Source organism: Asterias rubens, chromosome 4 (assembly GCF_902459465.1).
Source record: "Asterias rubens chromosome 4, eAstRub1.3, whole genome shotgun sequence".
Classification (NCBI taxonomy): domain Eukaryota; kingdom Metazoa; phylum Echinodermata; class Asteroidea; order Forcipulatida; family Asteriidae; genus Asterias; species Asterias rubens.
In genome coordinates, this window is record NC_047065.1 from 13,874,465 (window position 1) to 13,898,043 (window position 23,579).

The following is a 23,579-nucleotide window of genomic DNA, read 5'->3' on the forward strand; positions in this document are numbered from 1 at the left end:
TATAGTTAGCACGAAATTTGCCCCTCGGTTAGCAGCTCTATGAAATTGGAAACTGTTAGTAAGGCTGATGTATTGAACAACCTGTAATCATAATCACTTATAGCAATTTCTTCTGGAAGCGACAAGTACATCTTGAAAGTGATTGATAAGCATTATAACTAAAAAATCTATTCAGAAAATATGAATGTTTAATGCTTATAGTCAATGTATTATACACATGAATTAATTATTAAATTTGCATTATAATGTCTATGATAAGCAGTTTTACAATGTTTGTTTATTGTTGTGCTGACTGAGTAGCAAGCCTTGCAATTTATTTTGAACTGTGGGCTACAATTTGATAAAATAACAAGGGGTAAGCCTTGCAAGTTTGGTTAACATTTGGGCCAAAATATTGATAAAGTCAAAAGGGGTAAGTAAGCCTTGCAATTTGTTTTTAAGCATTGAAATTTTTGTAGACATTTTGCAATTTTTGTGGAAAGTCTTGCCAAAATCCCAAGGGTAGGCATTGCAAGTTTTGTTGATACACTGGCTTAAATCACAAGGGGTAAGTCTTGTATTTTTCTTTCAATTTTTGTGGCAATTTTGGCTAATAGTACAATTTTTGGGGAAAGTCTGGCTTAAATCCTGCATTGCAAATTTTTGTGGATATTTCGGCTTAAAGTTTGCATGTTTTTATGTAAATTTTTGCTTAAATCACTAGGAGCAAGTCTTGCCATTTTTGAGAGATTTTGGCTAAATTCGAACAAAATCACATAGTGTAAGCCTTTCAATTTTTGTTGTTGAAATTTTGGCTAAACTTTGATAAAATCAAAAGGGGTAAGCCTTGCCATTTATGTGGAAATCACAAGGGGTAAGCCTTGCAATTTATATGGACATTTGGGCTTAAACTGCATAAAATCATAAGGGGTAAGCCTACAAGCCATATAAATTAACAAAACGGATAAATTGACAAAAACAAGTATCTCAGCTTCAAAATGAAGTTGTTTATTGTTAAGATGTAAAGAGTAAAACGGATCTTTGAATTCATGTACTTTACATAGTCAGCACCAAAGCAAAAAAGGTAGTTCGTTTATTACAAAAGAGGTTATGTTAATACATCTATGCAATAATACATAATCAATGGCAAATATTGCATAGTTTTTGACACTTAAGTTCTCGACGATTAATTTATAACAACTTGTTTGAAGCAGATTTTATGCAAAAAATACTAGTAGTAGCAAAAATAGTCTTGAAGTATTTTGGAAAAACATCTTATTTTTATTTTTGGTGGTAAACTGATGGATCGGATCATAACAAAATGTATTTTGTCCCATACCTTGAGAAAATCCAATGATTATTGCTGGCGATGAGGGCCCAAATTCATAAAAGCTATTAAGCAGACAATTACACTTTGGACTTTCAGTTCCTGCTGAGTAATATTTGTTTGTGCTTAGCAAGTCTTTGTGATTACAGGCCTTATGAATTTATACCCTTTTTGCTTACATTATATGAAAAAAGAACATCTTTAAACCGCTACTGCGTTCAAACTTTGAGTTTCACAAATCAACTTTTTACTGATAAAAACGGTTTAAAATCTTTATTTTTAACACCACACTAACTACTTTGAAAAATAGTGTTGGTTTTATCATAAAGGCCTCGTCAAAAAAGGAAACACTTTATTAGCACACAAAGGTAGTTTTTTATAGCTTTTATAAAATATAAATTGGGTGGAAATTCAAATGATAAAACCCCCTTTTTTTTCTTCTTTGCCTTGAATAGGTTGCCTTTAAAGGCAGTGAACACGATTGGTAAATACTCAAAATAATTATTAGCATAAAACCTTTTGATTACGAATAATGGGTAGGGGTTGATGGTATAAAACATTGTGAGAAACGGCTCCCTCTGAAGTGGAGTAGTTTTTGAGAAAGAAGTAATTTTCCACGAATTTGATTTCGAGACCTCAGATTTTAAATTTAAGGTTTAGAAATCAAGCATCTGAAAGCACACAACTTCGTGTGACAAGGGTGTTTTTTCTTTCATTATTATCTCGCAAGTTCGACGACCAATTGAGCTAAAATTTTCACAGGTTTGTTATTTTATGCATATGTTGAGATACAGCAAGTGAGAAGACTGGTCTTTGACAATAACCAATAGTGTCCAGTGTCTTTAAATTGCCTGATAGATGTGGTCCTTAAAGGCATGGACACTATTGGTAATTGTCAAAAACCAGTCTTCTCACTTGCTGTATCTCAACATATGCATAAAATAACAAACCTGTGAAAATTTGAGCTCAATCGGTCATCGAACTTGCGAGATAATAATGAAAGAAAAAACACCCACACCTGTGAAAATTCCAAAATCAAACTTCGTGGAAAATTACTTCTTTCTCAAAAACTATATAACTTCAGAGGGAGCTGTTTCTCACACTGTATTATATTATCAACAGCCCCATTACTCGTTACCAAATAAAGTTTTATGCTAATAATTATTTTGAGTAATTACCAATAGTGTCCACTGCCTTTAAATGCAGTTTGTTGACCAGCATCAATAACAGCAAAAGGGGTTAATCAAAATCGAAAGCTGCATCTAACGAAAGCATGGAGTAAAAAAGCAAAAAAAAAAAGCAAAACATTTGTGGTAATTGAAGTGCATTTTTTTTTCAAGCATAAAGCTTACAAGAAAGTATACACCATTCTAAAGTGTGGTTCAATGTGAACCATGATATACCGAGTCTGCAAGCAGTACAGACAAGCCACTTTATTGTAGACAATATTCTAGGGACTAAAAATAGGCACAAAAAAAGAAAATCAGCTGGAGTTGCATGCAGGTACAAATAATTTTAAAAAAAAACCTTACCCTGCTTAAAGTCTGGTTCATATTCCCTGCGAATGCGAAGTGAATTTTGACATGAAGCGAATGTTTCACAAGAGTTCAACACATTTCAATAGTTGCGATTTTTTTTGTTGCGAATTTATGACGTCAAAGTTTGCTTCACCATCGCATTCGCAGGAAGCACATATATTTTCTTTCTACCTGTCTGACGACAAGGTTGTTATGTTTAGCAGTACCCTGTTGACGTTGAGATCTACAAGTCTTAGATGGCGGACCAAGACCCAGAGGTTCAAGAGATCACAATCAAGACACAAAGATTCAAGAACTAGTTCCGAGGGTCCAAAAAGAACACCGAAACCTTCAGTGTCAATGGTACAAAAATATATAAAAATGGACAGGGTTAAAAAAAAAGAATTATAAATTATATTTTTAAATCTTTACTGATTGTCAAGTTCATATTAGAACCATTTTAGGAGGAAATATTTCCCTCAAATATAAGTAATTTTTGGAAAATCTGAAAACCTAAAAAAAATAGAAATGCAATTATTTTTTGTTTGTACTTACATGTATATCTGACCACATTTTTACTGGTTTGTTAATTCATAGGTGGATCACAAAAAAACATGAACTGTCTTGAATTGTGATCAGTTTGTCAGCTCAAACAATCATGTAAAATACCTTTGAACTTGATGCAATCAAACAAAATGAGTTGTTTGTCGACCCAGGTCATTAAACAAAACATTTGTTCACATTTGAAAAGAGCATAATCTTTGCTTTGATGCTGTTGGTATTTTGATAACATTTATTTTTGGTTCAGAAGTTGTGAAAGAAGAAACCCCAAGAGCATTTGTTTTTTGTTTTTTTTAAATTGAGTTGTTTATTGAAACATATTGGCACATCTTTTTTAAATGCTAATTTTAACCCCTTTCTGATGTCATTTATCAGGAAGTGAGTTTGCCAGTATCAATTTTGACGAATTTTGGCATTTAAGTTTTCAAAACAAATATTTTGAAATAAATTCACCCGCTAGCTTGTTTACTGATTTTTCTGACAACTGTCTCATTTAGCTTGATGGTATCATTAATAGTAATGCATATTTTGTTTTACTTCTAACTGTTTTATGTGTAAGAACTGGACGGCACTACTTCGTCTTGCACATTAATTACATACATTAGTCGTAATGTCAAGGTGGTTGATTTCAAGAGGCAAACAAAAAACTGGTTAAAAAAGTAAAATGGTGGAGTGAGGAGCTGTCAGCTTGAAGATCTAAAAAGTTTGAAGTATATAAAATGTACTTGACAATCTCTTCTCTTCTACATGTTTTTATCACCCAGCCAGGTTTCCCCAATTTATTTTAGGATTTTACTGCGATATTAGAGTATGATCAAATCTTGTATATTTCAGAAAAATTCACAGAAAAACCGTGACTTTACCCAAACCAGTAAGTAATAAAGCATTGGGAAACTTTAGGGAAAAAAACTTGGTGATCATTCATGATAATTGTTTGTGTATAAGTGTCAAGTTGTGAACCACCAATTCGTTTAAGAACCGACACTACTGAAAAGAGATTTTTCACATGTTACCGCAAAACCTCACCTACTTATAAGTGCCCCAATGGCGCAGCACCTAGTTACCTGTACCTATCATCTTGCCTGTCTCAAGCCTTCGCTCAGCATCTGACACTACTCGCCTCTGTCAAGCTTCTCAAGTCTGCATCAAGTCGCACCTTTTTCTCATTTTGCTCCCCATACCTGAAATGCACTTACTATCTCCAAAAGAGTATCTGACTCTTAATGCAAATACAAGAAGTGTATACAAAAGTAGTTAAATACACAATCTAATATGCTGCGTTATGGATGCACATGTAGTATTGGCACTATATAAATGCCTTTTATTATGAAACTAGTGAGGGAGATGCCATTAGCTAAGATCAAAACCAGACCTTCCTCAGAGGCATTAATACAAGGGTATGATGGTGGTGTAGCGGGCCTGACATTTCATTCATACAGAAACGTATGGCCATTTTCAATAAAAATAGTGAAGAAGGGAGACCAGGGCTGCAAGGTTGAGGCTCAATTTCGTCGAGCTGCTTAATGCAAAACCAGATATAATAACCAGAATAAGGCTATTAATTATAGGCCTTTTACTCAGGTGGGATAAGGTGCCCAGGTAAAATTATACCACCTATGACTGGCGTCCTGTTTTTGCTGAGCCGAAAAAATTGTTAGCAGTATTTTTCTGGTTAAGCAGCTCTAAGAAAACAGTCCCAGGTGCAACAGAGATTGTATTCTCACATAAATTCAGAAGCAGTTATTTATTCTTAGCTCTTGGTCTCCATGGGTTTGTACTCCAGTTCTTTCATTGCGTGTGAGCAGATAGCTTCGATATCTTGGATTTGGCTTGAGGTCAACTCCGTCTTCCAGATGTTCAGGGACGACGGACGGATGACGCCCTCGTGCGGGTTGAGGACCACACCGCTGTGTGCAGCTTGGACGAGTTGTTGCTCCATGGAAGGGGGCAATGGGAAACCTGAAGCGGGGAGGAAACGTGAAAAGTAAAAAATAAGTTGATGAATCTGGGGTCGGTTTCACAAAGAGTTAGGACTAGTCCTAACTTAGGACTAGTCCTTGGAGATAATAAAACATATGGCAAATCCTATAAGTTAGGGAGAATAACTTGTCCTGACTTGAGATAAGACTTAGTCTTAACTCTTTGTGAAATCCTCTACTGGAGAAACCAACAAGTAGCCTCTTGTCAAGGCCTTCCTTGCTTGGACAGCTTCATAGAGCCGCTATTCTAACTAAGCAACTGGAAGGGGAGGCTACGCAGCGAGTTCGTCTTTATAAATCTTGACTTTTGCTAACAAATCGGTAGCATTATATAAAGGCAGTGGACACTATTGGTAATTGTCAAAGACTAGCCCTCACAGTTGGTGTATCTCAACATATGCATAAAATCACAAACCTGTGAAAATTTGAGCTCAATCGGTCATCGAACTTGGGAGATAATAATGAAAGAAAAAACACCCTTGTCATACGAAGTTGTCTGCGTTTAGATGGTTGATTTCGAGACCTCAAGTTCTAAATCTGAGGTCTCCAAATCAAATTCTTGGAAAACTACTTCTTTCTCAAAAACTATGCCACTTCAGAGGGAGCCGTTTCTCACAATGTTTAATACCATCAAACTCTCCCCATTACTCGTCACCAAGAAAGGTTTTAATGCTAATAACTATTTTGAGTAATTACCAATAGTGTCCACTGCCTTTAATTGTTATGCGTCATTTAACAAAATAATTTTATTGAATATTTGTTAAATTTTTAAGAGTAAGCCACCTTGAATTAACCGGCTCAACCAGTCATATACCATTTGGTTCAACGAGCCTCGTCACAGCAGTTCAACCAAACATGCGAAAATGCTCAACCAGTAACCAAAGCTCAAACACGTTTTTGGATTTGGGCGCCAAATAGCACCCCTGGGGTTGTGATCAACCAAGGCATTTTGGCAAAAAATGCGCGTGAAGATTAAAAACAGCACTGGGAAAGATTGATTTGATTTTTTTTCCTTTATGGGCACTCCTCACAGTGAGGTGGTGTACACATGATGGCTGCAAAACAAAACAAGGACAAAAACACTCCGAGGGCCAAACATCCGAAGTCTTAATAACACTCACCTATAAATTTATAGATGTGGTCAGCCATACTCCTGGGAGATTTCACCAAGTCCTCATATTTAACCACTCTGTATCGTTTGCCAAGTTTCATCACTGACGTCAGCATCTTATCTGTATGCGCAGCCCACAGCGTAGCCAACAACTTGTGCGGCGTTGGCCTCAGTGTCTTGTACATCGCACTGTCCAGTGCATTGTAACTGCACGATGCATGGTGCTGCTGCTGCTGAGTGAGGGATTGTATGTGCTGCGCCACGTTCATCGAGTCGTAAAGCTTCATGTCGTCACGCAGAAAGTTTGCTACCCACGCCCGAGGGTCGCGGGCGACGTACAGACTGCGCAGGGTGTCGCCCAGAACGCTTTGCAGCCACTGGAGTTTGAGTCCCCAGCTTCCGCTCTGGAAGTGGAGGATGCTCTGGGCATTGGGAAACTCACTCTCGTGATTAATCAGATCGTCGTCCGTGTAAAATTTGTAGTTGACCTCTTCAGGTTTTTTGGCACTTGCCTCCCCTGTCTTGGCGGCCAACAAGTTTCTCATTTGCGAGCCTGATTGGTCATCCCGGTTACTATCCAACTGCTCGTTGGTTTCATTCCACATCATCAATTTCCTGGACTTTTTCTTCCTGCCGCCGAATATTTCATGTCGACTCCAGCGTAGCATTTTTATCCTACTCGCAAAGGAGGGAAATCGACTGACTTCCTTCTCCGTCCAAACACAAGCATCGGCGAAAGGATTAATGGAAGCCTTCTCGATCTCTGGAAGCTGAATTAGGTCTGATGGCACCTTCAAATGAAGAAAGTCAGGGTTATAGTAAAACAGCCATCCAAGTATTTCTGACCCTGCTCCTGGTAGAGATGTTATCACCACCGAGGGGAGACTCAAGACTGATTTGGGAATCTTGAGTTCTTTCTGTCCAACCTGAAGCTCTGGAGTTCCAATCAAGGGAAGGCAACTGGCGTTCTGGCACTCCAAGCCGTACCTTGATAGTGTGATCAGACATGTAAAGATGACCACAATGATAATGATGTTCTTGCGTTTTGTAATCTTTATGCGGTTGTTTCGTTTGGTAAAGTACAAAAGGACTAGTCCGAGCATGACGGCCAGGAGGAACAGGCTCATTTTGGTAATATTGTCCGACTTCTTAATGGGTTTACTGTTGAAATTGGCGGCATCTAGCGTTGTGTTGATGCCAAACTTGACGATTCGTTTTCCCCGTCTCACCACCACGTACCCTGGATAGCCAAGGTACTGCTGACGCGCAACGGGATCATTGTGCTTTGTGGCCATCGTAATGCGGTATTCCATATTGGCCATCTCTAACTGAAGTGAGACACCATTCTCTTTGGATTCCAAGAAGCCCATATCCAGAACCGTTTCAGACGGACCAACGAAAACATACGCCATACGTGTCACACGAGGCCTAAGTTTCATGGTGACGTTCACAAAGTTAGTCTCTCGCTTTTGAAACTCTGACGGGTGGGACTGCTTCGATACAAATGCCCTGGGACTCTGACCTTCCGGCGTGACCCAAAACATTTTATACTCCAAGTTTTTGATGACCGCTTTGGCGCCGTACATTTCTCTCAGTCTGGCTTGCTTGAAGACGGCCTCGACATTGTGGAAGAACGCGGCAGCGTGAGTGAGCGGAGATGTCGTCTGGGTTTCTATGTGATCCAGAACCACTAAGACATTTGGAGTGAGGAGGACCAGACTACGATAGACTGAATTCAATCGCATGGCAGGGTGATAGCTATCCCTGGCCTCGCCGCTAACATGCACCATACCGTTGGAAGAACTCGCTGTAATCAAATCCCCGCCGTACTTCTCGCTTTCCTTCAGCCGCCAGCCGAGCCACTTTGCGCATTCTCCCAACTGCCCTTCCCAGGGATTGAAACAACGACTCGTTGGAGACGGGGAGAACACAAGGACATTGTTTAGATATGTGTACTTAGGTCCGTACAGTCCATCGGAAATGAAGAGCTGACCGTTAGGGGCAAACACAAACATGTTCTGATCGGGATGCTCGTGCCCCGGGTTGAAACTCCTCCATTTGTTGACCCATGATGAATACATATTCCTCTGGACCACGTCAAAGATCCCCCGCCCGTGCATCTTGCCGGACTTGAAGGCGAGGAAGGTATCGTCGCGGTATTTCGGCGCCACCCTACTGTAAGTGACCACGCCCCAGTCACTGAACACATGCAGGTTGGGTTTACCGCTCTTGGCTGGTGCAGTCGGTGTGAGGGTGGGATCATACCACAAGAACTCAGTGTGGAGAGTGCACCAACGCTGTGATTCGGATGGGGCCAATTTGTTTTTTGGTTGCGTAACCCGATGGCGACGTATCTCTTCTGCTAACCAGTTCCCGTGCCCGTTCCTCAGCACGAAACTATCGAGGAAGACGAGCTGGCTCTCGGGGCCGTAAAACCAATTGTTATTGCTGTCTGCGATACCAACAGTGCGCTGAAAGTTTGGTAGAACAGTGTTGTAATAAAACCAGTAATGCTCTTTTAACCACAAGTCTTGTCGGTGGTCCACGCCAAAGTGGCGCAGGGCCAAATACACATACTGTGTCACCGAGCGAGCTGTGTAGCTGCCATAAGCAACACCTTCATCCAAAGTCCCATCTATAATATGATTTAATAGAACCATTGTCTTCTCAAAGTTCTTTCTGGCATGGGCAATCCATGTGTGTGCCTCTGGTGAATGCAAAGACACAACAAGGCTACCGTGCAACAGGGCCAAGTAATTCGTTGCAACATGATTCTGCAAATACTGGCTTCCCCACGAACGGATTTTAGATAACTGATAAAAGTCTCTCGTAACATCGGTGATTCGTTTTAAATAAGATGACCGCCGCTTTTCATCCATTACCGGATACAGAAAGTCAAACGCTGTCGTGAACCCCGTTAAAGAATGGGCGACTGGTACCTCGTCCTCAGGGATGCTAATCACCTGCCATTTGGGCAGGGTCACCATGTTATCCATGAAATTAAACGCAAACTCACGAGCTTCGTAGTCCTCAGGGTAAAGAACGCAGTACATAGCCAGTGCGGCTAGATTGTTCCCGTACACCTCATTCCAGTGGCTGCCAAACTTTTCATAGTTGGTCGACGGTAAATAATGATTTTTTTCTTTGATCATTGTCCGGGCGACTGTCTGTAGGATACTCGATACTCGAGTGTGAGTAGTTCTTGAGTTCTGAATCAAACTTGGTACTTTCTCCGCATCGTAGAACAGCATCGGATGGGTTGTGAACTCCGTATCCACAGGACTTAACAGTGCCATTGTCAACCACATCATTGTATGCATGGTGGAGATCAGTTTGGGCAGGGGTAAGGCACCACCCTTCAGAGTTCTTGACCTGTCTGCCATCTGGATTCCTGTGACCTCTACTTTTCACAGGCCAAAAGGTCAATGATATGGATATGGGTGTAATGTCAGCTGAAAAGAATCTCCATGTCGTTTATTGCTTGCTCGTTCACATTTGCCTCAATCCCTGGTCATCTGTGGGTAAAAAAACAAAATGTCAATCAATCAGGAAAAAGTCTTTTTTTTTTTTTTAATCTTCAGACAAAATAAATGAAACCAATTATTCAGGGAAGTCTTTAGTTCTCCTTGTGAATGTAAGAAAATATGCAAAGATTTGAGCAAAATTATCATATCTTCCAATACTTTATTATATTTCCGGATGATTTTAAATGACACTCCCTGAAGCAACCTGCCTGCATGTCTACATTGTATTTTCACGTACATGTACATGTTATTATACCTGTCACGTTTGTAAGACTAATGTTCAGTTAGTGACCTTCCACGATTTATACACACAAACCATGAACCATAGTAAGCCAAAAACCATAAGGAAATGTGTATTTTTAGATGCACAGCTGCAACAAATCAAAAAGTTCCACAACTTAATGACTTTACCAGGCAATGTGAGCGCCCTATCAAAGGAATACAAATAAAGCTGAAGAAGTGAAAGATCATCTGCAAGTTAACATGAGATCACTGTAAAAAAGGAATCTGACTGCCCGGCTGTATGAATACATTATGTTTACGTTAAGAAATACTTACTGATTATGTACATTATTGTACGTATGCATCGTTAATAAGAAGTTTGTTTGTTGTCTTTATATGGTCGACCATTGCTCGTGTTTTCATTAAGTCGTATTTTCATTTTGACAGTGGTAGGCCTATTATTATTACAAAACTTTTCACTCTGAAAAAAAAATTAAGAAACCAGGAGGGAACAAACACAAATTTTGTCCAACATGTCCAAGGCCACCCCATTTTATGGTACATGTACGTATTTGTATGTAACTTGAGATTAATTGATTGGACTGTACATGTACATGTACATGTACAGTACCACAGTGCTAGTGAACAGCTGATGTAAAGTGCATTTATAAGTAGGTTGATCCTGTGGCACTGGCTAATCACCCAGTGTTCAGTGTTCAGTGTTCGAGTGACCTTGTTTCATGCAAGTCACCAGACTAAAGGCACCCCCTGAACTTGCTGAATGATTTCTCTCATTCAATGACACCTGGGGATGTTATGCTGGGTGAGCATTCCATATTTAACCATGCACCAGACCTATGACCTTCAAGCACTAACCTGCTAACTGGGCCCTACTGCTACATAGTTAACAGCATTGAAAGAGTAACCAGAAAGCATACACCCTGTGACCCAACGAAGTACAAAGGGGGGGGGGGGGGGTCAATCCACTCTAAACAAGAAAACATTTTATATTGAAATATTCCAAAATAATCTACATCCAAACTAGCGCCAACAACAGGATGAATAGGAAACCAGAAGAAATGTGAAGTTTTAGATGTAGGCCTGTGGGCATGATAGGGAACGAAAACCCAATCCACAGTAAGCTTGGGCGATATCACGATATTATCGAATATCGCGATATAAATTTGGAAACGATTGCGATATCGGATGGATTTGGTTTTAATCGAAATATCGATATATCGATATATCTCGATATATTTAATCGATGCGATATATCGCGATATCGATTAAATATCGCAATGTATTTGCTAGCTGAGACATCTTGCACCCCATAGGTTTGGAGTAAAACCAGAAGAATAGGTCATTATTATGCTATGACTGTCTCTTCTACAACTTTCACTTGGAGTTTGAAGACTGATGATGTCAAATTTAATCAATCGCGATTATATCGAATATCGCGATATATAAATGTCGGCGATATATTGTGAATAAAATAAATCGATTTCGCCAAAGCTTAATCCAAAGTACAAGGCTCTAATCTGAGTTGGGATTTGAACCGTGGTCCTCAAAGGTGAACGGCAAGGAAAGAGCTAACGTGTTCCCCAGTTCGTGAAAGGAGAACTCAAACTAGGTCTGAAACCCATTCCACCTCCGAATCAAAGGCGAAAAGGCAGGGGGAAAAACCACTGAGCTAAACTGATCCCCAGTTGCGAAAACAAACCTGATTGGACACCCAATACACCTCCAGAAGACTAAAACTAGGGGAAACCCGCACCTGATGGGAAACCCAGTCCACCTCTGAATCTGAAGTGGAATTCGAAACGGGTCTACAGACACGACAGAGGTGAAAAGCAGAGAAAGAAACAACTGAGGCAACCTGCTCCCTAGTTCTGGAAAGAGGACGGGTACCCCCCCCCCCCCAACCTGATCGTAAACCAAGTCGACTTTCGGATTTGAAGTGGGATTCACACTGGGGTCCATAGAGGTAAGAGGCGGGGTAGAAACTACTGAGTCAACCCAAGACCCAATTTCAAAAAGCTGTGAAAGCAGAAAGTAATGCTCGTCAAATTTATTTGCTTAGCAAAAATTGAATCATAATAATGCAAAAATTGAATCATAATAATGCAAACTTAATGTAACTTGGGCTGGTAACCTGTTTCTTTTAAGTAATACTTGTCTGTGCTTAGTACGTGTAAGTTTGAATGCTCACAGGCTAAATATGAAATTGGGCCCTGATCCCTAGGTAGGGTACTTTGATTACTTTGATCAATAGAGCAAGGACCAACAAAAGGTCCTTGCTTGCTCTTGCTGACGACTAGGAAATGTGGGCCATGACATGCTGTCATGGTCTTGGCCTTGGTCTCAATTACAACAACAAACATTCCCAAAGACTTGTGTGATTCTAAGAGCCTTGGCACACAAGGCAACTTTTACCGGCAACTTGGAGGCAAACCAACTCCAGCGCATGCTACGGAACCACTTTAGCTAGCACATGAGTTATTTGTTTTTACATTGTCTTCCTATCTACAAGAAAAATAGGTGAACATTGAAATGTGAATGGCATTTCTGATTGGAGACTGCCTGGAACTGGTTGCCTGTAAATTGCCAGATGTGCCATGGCCTTATAATGCATGACAAAACTTTTCGGTTTCCTGTAAAATGCTGGAAAAGGGGGTCAAGTATGGGAAAACAAATAAGGTCACTAAACAGTTTTCAGATCATGTTATACATGCCCGGCAACCCAAGAAATAAAGCATCACCAAGGATGAATAAATGTTCTTCTGAGACACCTACCCCAAGTTTTAATTTTCAGAGAGCGTTAATATCAAAGATTTTTTTAAATGCCGGCCTTCTCTTCACCAAAAGTGGATTATTCCTTCATACTTTTATATTTAATGAGTTTTGGCAGTGAGTCAGAAAATTGTAATATTATGTTTTAGAATTAAAGATGCTATGTCAGATTTTTGCCCGATTTGACCCGAAAATTTTGATTTTAAATTCAATACGTATTTTGATAGGGGTCAAGAAAGTTACAAGCTTTCATTTGACCCATTGCTCGAAAAAGTCCGCCAATTATTAGTAGCAGTGTAATAAAGTGCTCAAAATAAGTTTTTGTCGAGATCCCGACAATATATCATGTGACCAATTCATGTGTTTTAAATAAGAAACGTTTTAAATTTTTGTCATGGTTCCTGACCATTAAAGGTAAAAGTTTTTCGTAAGAGCGGATGATACTCTTTGAAATACCATTCACTCAAAAAAATGTTTGGGGCCAAAAATCTGACATAGCATCTTTAAGGCCTGATGCTTCAATTTTGAGGGTTTTTCTATTATAGAAAGCAAACTCCATGAGACAGTTAAAATAATATTTGTAAATTTCTATTCAAACATTTTATGGGGCACTAAGGCAATAACCAGGGGCAACAGAGGCAACACTTGTCTCCATTGGCTCTGTGAAGTACTATGCCTGCATATTGAAACAATTGTTACCATCAGCAGGTTTCTGAACAAACTCAGGTCACAGGGAACGAACAAAAAATTGTTTCTAGTCAATGGTGGCCTTTCCATGACCACAGGTAGTCCTGCCCTGGAGAACTGGAATTCTTCCGGAACTGACATGAGTGACCTTGAAGCTTAGAGCTGAACAAATTACAAACAAGATTCAAAAGTAAAGTTTACAGTAAAATTGCATTTGTGCCATTATAATACTGTGTATTTTCCCCCACCGAGTTGTTTTAACTTGCTTTAAGGCAGTGGACACTATTGATAGTTACTGAAAATAATTATTATCATAAAACCTTTCTTGATTAAAGCCATTATACACTTTCGGTAAACAGTATTGTCCAAGTTCCACACTTCGTGTATCACAACTTATATATATAAAATAACAAACCTGTGAAAATTTAGGCTCAATCGGTCATCGGAGTCGGGAGAAAATAACGGGAAAACCCACTCTTGTTTCCGCGCGTTTCGCCATGTCATGACATGTGTTTAAAATAAATCCGTAATTCTCGCTAACGAGAATTTATATTGTTTTAATGTTTTCTCAAAAAGTAAAGCATTTCATGGAACAATATTTCAAGAGAAGTCTTTCACCATTACCTTCTGTAAACCCTGTAAATTATGTGTAAATCTGTGAACTTTTTTTTTTTCTGTACCGAAAGTGTATATTATGGCTTTAAAGCCATTGGACCCTTTAGGTTCAGAAAAAATAAAACAGTAAATCTGTGAACTTTTATTTTTAGGTATTGGGAGAGGTTGATAATATAAAACATTGTGAGAAACAACTCCCTCTGAAGTGACGTAGTTTTCAAAATCCCACTATTTTCTATTCAAATTGATGGTATACCAGTTCATTCCGTCGACAAAGCAAGAAACCTTGGTGTGACATTTGACAAATCTTTTGCCATGGATAAGTTTGTCAATACAAAATGCCAATCCGCCTCGTTTGCTCAACACAAGATCGGAGAAATTCGCCAGTTCATAAATAAAACTACAGCAGAAAAGCTCATCCATGCTTTTGTAATTTGTCATCTCGATTACTGCAAAAGTCTTATCTATGGATTGCCCGACTCACAGCTCAGAAAACTCCAACTCATTCAAAACTCTGCGGCTCGTCTCATCACCCGGTTAAAAAACGCCATTTAATTACTCCAGCTTTGCAATCTCTCCATTGGCTTCCTATTCATTCTCGCATCATCTTCAAAATTCTCCTTCAAACATTTCAATGCAGTCGTGGAAGTGGACCAACTTATACCTGAAAGATCTATTAACTCCATACACTCCTACTAGAAACCTCCATTCTGCTAACAAAGACACCCTCGTTATTCCTAAATTTACACCAAAGCACATGGTCAACGTAGTTATCCGTTTGCTGCTCCTCACTTATGGAACAATCTCCCTCTACACATCAAACAAGCCACCACGATCTCAAGTTTCAAGACTCTTCTCAAAACATGTCTATTCAAATCTTAATATACTTAATTATTCTTTTGTTTTCCTCTGAGTGCTTAGAGACTTTCTTTTGGAGGTGTTAGGCGCTATAGAAATACGGTTGTTATTATTATTATTATTATTATTATTATTATTATTATTATTATTATTAATGCTCAATGGTTTTGTTTCCATTTTCCAACAGCAAATATGTAAGAAAATAAACATTATTTAAACTGAGAAATTTGATTATCTTAGTATTCTCCTTTTTTAAATTATGAGTGAACCTCCCTCTGCATTTTCAATAACCGTGATGAAGTTGTTGAAAATTACCTTCCAGACCTCCTTTCAAAAGAAAAGTGAAACAATCAACAAAGTGACCTTTCCCATCTAATACACTAAAAAACTGTCTGAACATGTTACACCAATCATCCAACCAGCCCAATTGACCCTCACCTGCCAAAGGTCAAGCTTCAGAAGCTTTGCTGTGGAGTCACCATGGTATAGTGGCATAGTTCAGCAATGTAACCCGGATTTTTAGTAGAGTGTGGGAGAAATTGATCACAACAGCATTTTTTCAATTTGGGGAGTGGGAGGGAGTCGGAGGGGATGGGTTCAAAAAGAGTTTTGGAACTTTTGACTGCCCCCAAAAGTGATAACTCATCGGGTTAAAAGCAAACCCACAAAGGAAAATGTGTTTTTTTTTTGTTTTTTTTCAACAACATTTTTTATAGGCCTTTTGCTATCATTAATGTTCCAGTTGCTGGTCTAGTATTTTGTGGTAAAAGTTAATTAGCTTTGGAACTGTACCAAAACTTCAGTTAAACTGCCATGGCCTATAAATATGCACAACAAAGCAAGTTGGATAGTTTATTCACTTTTAGTGTTAATTGGCACGTAGACCTACTACATGTATGTGTAGGGCCTACATGTATGTTGAGGGCTGAGCCCATATTTTCTTCATAAACTTCCTCTTGAAAAATCTGTTTTGTTTTTCAAGGGAAACACAAGGGCTTAGGCCAATGTTTGAACCCACACACAGTTTTTTCAGTGTGGAAGTTGCTCTGCAAGAAATTTTTCAAACTACCGCGATTCCCCGCCATGCCGCGAAACTTGAATTCTTCCATCACCCACCACCGCACACGAGTTTGTGGCTTTCAGAGAATGCCCTCTTTTGGTGATATAGTCGCAACAACGTGTGTGGGTCGCGTGATTGGTTTTAACCAAGTTCTAGTAACTAGTAAGCGTGTCTTGCATTTTGACTGCAATGACACATTCAGAGTCAGCAAACCTTCACTAGCCCATACAGGGTTTCCCATTTTAAAACTTGTTTATCACTGACTGCCAGCAGGCTTGACGATCAACTGGTATTTTTGTTATTTGGCCTTAGCTTGTCATTTTACTAGTCCACCAGTTTTTCCACCAGTCTATTATTTGAAATGAAATAGGATTGTTTTTCAACACTGAACTAACAAGCAGTGACCAGGTGGAGTGAATTTTGCCTGGTCCTCAAGTGTTTTAACTGGCATTTGTCAAGCCATACACATGTAGAGTAAGGACAGAGACCAGCGAACCACTTTTACATGTAGTTAGGAGAACGCAGCCACAAGTCCTGTACCTCAGAACTGGACAACATAAAACCAATTTAAAACAAGAACTCATTTCTCTTTCCATTTGCTATTTGCTGACATGTTACTATGGAGGTTTTGAATTTGAAAAGCATTTGGAAAGCATTATTTAAAAGATGTAGGCTTAAGTCTGTAACAATTCAAGCACTTGACTGGACTCAGCCCAGCAGGTATTTTCAGCCCTGGTGCACAGAATGCAGACTAAACCCACATACAATGGCTAAAAAAAGGTAACAAACATGTGTGTCACACTATACATCACCCTACAATACCATGGACTTTTCCTCAATCACCTAGTTGCTATTTAGGATGGACTCAATGAGATGTTTACAGACATACGTACAAAACACTTTTGTTAAGAAGACTTTATATACTCAAAGGAGGCAATTACAATTGCCTGCATTGAGTATCATCTCAACAATGCCCCTGGTTACCATTGCCTTGGTGCCTCTTGAAATGTTCCAACCCTTCCAATTTGTATAATTTCTCTTGAAAAAAAAAAATTCCTTGCCCTTACATTGACGAAGTACCATGGGCCTGGTTACTATGTCTCAGTTCTTCTCAAGGCTAAATAAATACCACCACAACTTTGTTTGTATTACTTAGAATGTTAGTACATGTAGGCCTAAAGCTGAAAACCGTTCTGATACTTCATTCAAAAAAATGAATTTTTCAAATTCTATGTTCATTAGCTTCGTAACCAATAAATGATCATCTTTAAACTAAAGGAAAATTACAATGGTAATTGTTGTTGTGTAAACAGTGGATTTGTGAGGTAGGATACAAACAAAAGGAAATGTCCTTTCTTTGACCCGTTAGAAATTGTGTTATGACCTGATGACTGTCGAGAAAAAAACCAGAGCAAATGGTGCTCTTTTAAGCCCTCATACCAAAATTGTTGTATGGAAAGCTCATACATTGTTCAAATGATGGTCACCCATCCAATAAACTTTTATGCACACTTTGGAATAATTTACACTTTCAGTCTGAAGTAAGTTATAAATTAGTTTACTAGAAACTTACAAACACATTTTTTTGAGGTCTGCAATCAGATGCAATCTCAAAGTAACATAGCCAAAAAAATTGACTGACCCTATTTTGTGCAGCACACAAAACTTTGACTCCCATAAATGACCGACAGTGTTAGTCGACGAGGTAAAATGAAAACTAGGCACAGTACTTTGTCAGATTTCAGGCCACCATTTTCATTGACATTGAGCAATTTTCATTTTTCCACATGTACCATTGGAAAACCTGAAAGTCTACAATGGGAACTTGTGAAGGGGCATCGAGGCCAAGACCAGGGCAATGGAATCAATGGGGCCTTCATTGTTTTTATGTACTTCCAGGATTGGGATTTTGATAAACTGATTTTCAAGATATAACTGATGTATACAGTGGGTTGAGACAAACTTATCTAGCAATAAGTTTAGTACACACAAATAATATTTGGCATGGAGTAAATATACATGTAAAACATAGAAAATTGTCTAAAAGTTCCTAAGTTCTTCATTCTACAGGTTGGGCTGATGGTTGTAATGCACCAGGGTGCTATAGTTCAATGGAGCTGTTTTATGTTAGTAGCACTAAACTGGCGCATACATTCAGTTCAAGTTGCCAATCTATTCACATATTAAAAACAGCTGTTCTTGAACTATGTTCGCATTGTCGCTCTGCCTGTGCTGGTTGATGACAACATGACTTGATTGCAGTCATTCAAAAAGGGCCGCGCTCAGTAGGATACATTGAGGGAAGTTATTGGGGGGGGGGGGGAATTATATTATTATTATTATTTTTTTAAATCTTTTTAAAAGGTTATTTATTTAAACATCCATTTAAAGCACTCAGGGCAAGCTCAGTACATACAATGTGGTAAGAGGAAGTGAACACAAAGTTTAGTTGGTTTAAACCGCCAACCCGCCAGTACAGGAAGCGCCTTTGTTGATTGCCGTTGAGCGACTAGTGTATTTAAGAAATGGGGCCTTACACGTGGCCAGGGGTTCAGAGGTTGGCCACACAAGAGGGGCTACTTTCAATTACACTGCTGGTCAACAACTACCCCAATCGAAAGATCAACAGTGTAACTAAGTGTGTACTGTAAGTGCTCCATTCAAAGTTCCACGGGGCAACACCAACCCATTCAAGTACTCAGTCATCAATAGAACAATATTTACTTTAATAGTAGAGTCAGTTCTCAGTCGCAACCCTCACCCACCACCCCCCCCCCCCCCCCCAACAGACGTACACAGTTTACTGTAAAGTAGGGATTATTATACATTGTAACCATTGTGAAAGTAAACACGGAGGTAGACCCAGTAACTAGGGCGCTGTATTCCTTTTTTCAAAATTTTGACATTAAATTTTGACATTATCTGTCATACTTTTCTAAATTGTTCTCTCGCAACTTTGACGGCCAATTGAGTTCAAATTTTCACCGTTTTTTTTTATGCATAAACAAATGTAGAGTATGACAGATAAGATAATGTCAAAATTTATTGTCAAAATTTCGAAAAAATGAATACAGCGCCCAAGTTACTGGGTCTACCATGGAGGAAGTTCCTCCATGAAGTAACTTTACTCTAGTATAGGAAGGATAGCATTAAGCACCAGCACTTGAGCCTGAGGGTAGTTCAAGCTGCGATATATAAACGTAACCCTCCTCCCGACAGCAACAACAGCAAGGCAAGGGGGCACTTCAAAATCAAATACAATTTATTATCATGGAGAATCAGTAACGACCAGCACCCAGCTAGTTTAGATTCATCCTACTAGTCATGCTAGTGACACTGCCTGCTGTACATCAGCTGAGCTGTGCAGCTGAGTGAACACAGAGCAGATGGAAACAACAGAACGTGACTCCCTTGGACTTTTATAACTTCTTGGGTTTTTTTACATTCTCACCGTCCCACGTGCAAAATAAACTACTCCAACTCATTAACAACATAGAGACCTATGGATTGAAGCATAAATTAGATAATTTACCGACGTAAACCAGACAAAAATACAGTAATTTACCTTCACTTCACAAGACTTCGACGTTCGGTCCGGACGAAGCAGACTTTCAGGTACTTCAGCAGCCAACTTTACATACGCTTCCTTATGGTTTTAGTTCCACATGTGCGCTATCCGCTCGTCGATGCCACCAGACCACTGGGTACCAGACCGCTTTTGCAAGGCCGTACGGTCGCACAAGTTTCGTACGTGGCATTTTGTGTGAGTTTCGAATCATTGAATGATCAAGTGCTTGAGTTCGCGAGATGTCAAACTTGAAAAGGAAGTTGGTAAAATTTAATTTGATGATCTGCCAGAATGGTCGAGGTATAAAATAAACTACGTCGTTTACATAAATGACGTAGTTTGGCAGTCTATAACTCAATAGACTCTATTGTTTTCATAATCTAATTAGAAAAAAAATATAATCCTTATTTTTCAAAGTTCCGACTCCGGCAGGTTATCAAGCAATGCAGAACAAAAAACGGGCTGTCATCAGAGGGTCACAATCTTTAGCGCTCTACTGTTTGTAAACAAAGAACATCATGCACAACAAAAAGCTTCTTCAATCTGGCCACACCCTCAAAACCCCTAGAGAAAATTAATGTGCGAGTCACTCATAGTGAATCAACCATAATTTCAGAGTCACTATAATTATAGGTTAGACTGCGTGAGATTTCCGGTGGGGTTTTCACCATCGGGTAGAAAGCGGGCATATAGGCCTATGGCTACATAATCGTGCATCTCTCTTTTCATGCAGAAAAATTATCTAAAAATTTTCTCTATGAAATTATCTTTGTTCAAACTTGTTCATAAGAGTCTAATTCGTTTACCCGACAAATTTTCAATGTGGTAATGAATGCACCTTTACCTTTAATAAACTGATGGGTGGAAGTCGTCCATGGAGGCTGATCTGAAACATGGAAAACGTGCCAAAAGTGGGCGTGGCACAAATAAAAGAAACGCCCTTTCAATATGAGGCTGCTTGATGCACTAAAGACAGGGTAAGAAAATCGATGTTTTGACCCACATCCCAAATTCCGAATTTAAAAATTTAGATAAGAACAATGAAGCAGATTATTTTAGATCTTGAGGTCTCCAAAATCGGTAGAGTTCAATGTGAAAACAACTTTTACTTTTTGAAAATAAAGGCAGTGGACACTATTGCAAATTGTCAAAGAACTAGCCTTCACAACACAGTTGGTGTATCTCAACATATGCATAAAATAACAAACCTGTGAAAATTTGAGCTCAAGCGGTCATCGAAGTTGCGATATAATAATGAAAGAAAAATAACCCTTGTCACACGAAGTTGTGTGCGTTTAGATGGTGGAAAATTCGTAGAAAATTACTTCTTTCTCGAAAACTATGGCACTTCAGAGGAAGCCGTTTCTCACAATGTTTTATACCATCAACCTCTCCCCATTTGCCATTACTCGTCACCAAGAAAGGTTTTATGCCAATAATTATTTTGAGTAATTACCAATAGTGTCCACTGCCCTGTCCAGCTGGGTATTTTGTCTTCTTTGTATCGATTTTCTGGAAATTTCTTTTGACCCACCCACGCTCAATTTCGAAAACACTTAATGTATTTTTTTTACGTTGACTTTTTTTTAAACAAAATCTAAAAGCCCAACTGAGGTAATGTAGGCCTATTATTTTAATCAACAATTAATGGCTACTAGTTGAAGTAGGCCTACCCACACAATATACATTTTATGCATTTTACGGAGTTGTGTGGGATAGAAATCTACCTTCCTTCCTCAGATGCTTCTATATTAATGGCAGCACTCACCGACAATGCTTTTCCTTCAACTATTTTATTTCCCTCTCTATGGCCGCTTGGGGGTGTGGGGTGTATGGGGATGGGAAGGCTTATAGGCACATCTGTGTGGGGTTACCTTGGCATGTGTTTTTTTTTAAACTACTGGGGTTTGGGAATTTAAAATCTTGATAATCAAAGCATCTCCTTAATTATATAGAGAGTCTTGATAAATCAGCGCTCTCTCTCTCTATATATTATGCACTGTGGAAACTTGGGATCTATAAAAAAAAAAAGGGAAGGGGCAATATTCTTAAAACCGAGTCTTTTATTGCTGTTGGATTTGAGTTGCTATCTTTCAACGTTTTATTCATCTCTTATCAACTGTTTTACAAAATGCAAGTTACATCACAATTATTTTGAGATAATTTTAAGAAATTGAAAAGGTCAAACTGCTTGATAATTTCCTGCTTGACAAAATTAAGCAGGGAACCTGTTGCCTGGTAACCTTTTTCTGCTAAGCACAGTTGTTTGTGTTTGGCTAATTGTTTGCTTAAGCAGCTCTATGAATTTTAACATTGTTTTGTTGTGTATACACTTTCGGTACAGAAAAAAAAAGTTCACAGATTTACAAATAATTTACAGGGTTTACAGAAGGTAATGGTGAAAGACTTCTCGTGAAATAATTATTAGTCCATGAAATGCTTTACTTTTTGAGAAAACAGTAAAAACAATATAAATTCTCGATACCGAGAATTACGGATTTATTTTAAACATATGTCATGACACGGCGAAACGCGCGGAAACAAGCGTGGGTTTTCCCGTTATTTTCTCCCGACTCCGAGGACCGATTTTGCCTAAATTTTCACTGGTTTGTTATTTTATATAGAAGTTGTGATACACGAAGTGTGGGACTTGGCTATACTGTTTACCGAAAGTGTATAATGGCTTTAAAGTAATAAAAGGCTTGTGAGTAACTATCCAGAAAGTAATAGGAAAAGAGAAAAACCAGGCAAGAAAAAAGAGGAAAGATAATATTCCTATATTCCTATACTTTTTTTTACACAGAAAGTGAATGGAAAAAAAGGACAATCTCACATGCCTGTTATAACCTCTGTAGACATAGTCATTATCACAATATAGATCCATTGTGAAAAATATTGGTTTTGTGATATTTGTTTTCTTCAATTTCTCACAGATTATTAAACTTTTCTTGAAGACAAGAACATTTAAAACAATGCAATCATTTAAAAAGAAATTCCAGTTCCACATGTTTTAAAACAAAATTCAAGTCCAAACTTGGCTTTAATACCAAATTCAATTATTTTTACCAATTCTCTAAGAATTTTACAAACAAATGCCTAGCATTTCACATTGTAGGTATAATTTATGAAATAAAATAACTCAAATGCTGAAATGTCATTTTTTACAATGATACAATGGTTGAAAAAAAGTGAAGATTAATAAACTTTTTTTTTACGAGTACATTTTCTGAAAGGATATTGCACACTGCACATTTCAAATGTTCATGTAAATTATATCATCTAATAAACATACAAGTGTCTTTGTGATATGTTTTCAATAAAAATAATACAAGGACTAGACTAACATTTACTTTTGTTAATAAAAAAAAAAAGCTGAGGTAATCGCACAGTACTGGTACAAAACCGTCAATAGTTGGTCTTGTTTTGAACGAACACACTTTTAGTTTGCCAATATCAAGGTCCACTTTGCAGTACAATATTATGTAGGTCGGTCCCAAAGTACACCATTTTAATTTCTTTTTTTTTCTAGGCCCGTTTTTGTAGAGCTGCCTATGCACAAAATGATCTTTCTGCCAAGCAGAATTGAGTATGATACCAGTCACAGATAGTACACTTGACGTGGTAGTTTGGATGGTTACCATATTCTGGTAAGCAAAATTTTGTTGTGCTTCGTTCTTTTTTTTTTTTTTTTTTTTTTTTTGCCGAAGCAGCACTATGAAATTGGGTCCTGGGGTCGATTTCCCAAAGAGATAGGACTAGTCTTAACTTAGGACTAGTCCTA

At 38.5% G+C, this 23,579-nt stretch overlaps 1 protein-coding gene across 1 annotated transcript; it reads right to left on the reverse strand.

Moving 5' to 3' along the window:
* Positions 1 to 2,826: 2,826 nt before the first annotated feature.
* LOC117289232 (dermatan-sulfate epimerase-like protein) lies at positions 2,827 to 19,972 on the reverse strand. The gene is made up of 3 exons (XM_033770252.1): positions 19,796 to 19,972; positions 6,485 to 9,989; positions 2,827 to 5,343 (listed from the first exon to the last, which is right to left on the reverse strand). Exons 2-3 carry the CDS (start codon positions 9,855 to 9,857, stop codon positions 5,135 to 5,137), a joined length of 3,582 nt encoding a protein of 1,193 aa, XP_033626143.1. The 5' UTR covers positions 9,858 to 9,989; positions 19,796 to 19,972; the 3' UTR covers positions 2,827 to 5,134.
* Positions 19,973 to 23,579: the final 3,607 nt, after the last annotated feature.

Bases quoted from the DNA above. Each gene is read 5' to 3' on its own strand.
- LOC117289232 (XM_033770252.1), bottom strand. From the start codon at position 9,857: ATGGCAGACAGGTCAAGAACTCTGAAGGGTGGTGCCTTACCCCTGCCC. The intron at 5,344-6,484 runs GTGAGTGTTATT...TCCCCGCTTCAG, and splicing joins CCACATCTATAAATTTATAG to GTTTCCCATTGCCCCCTTCC.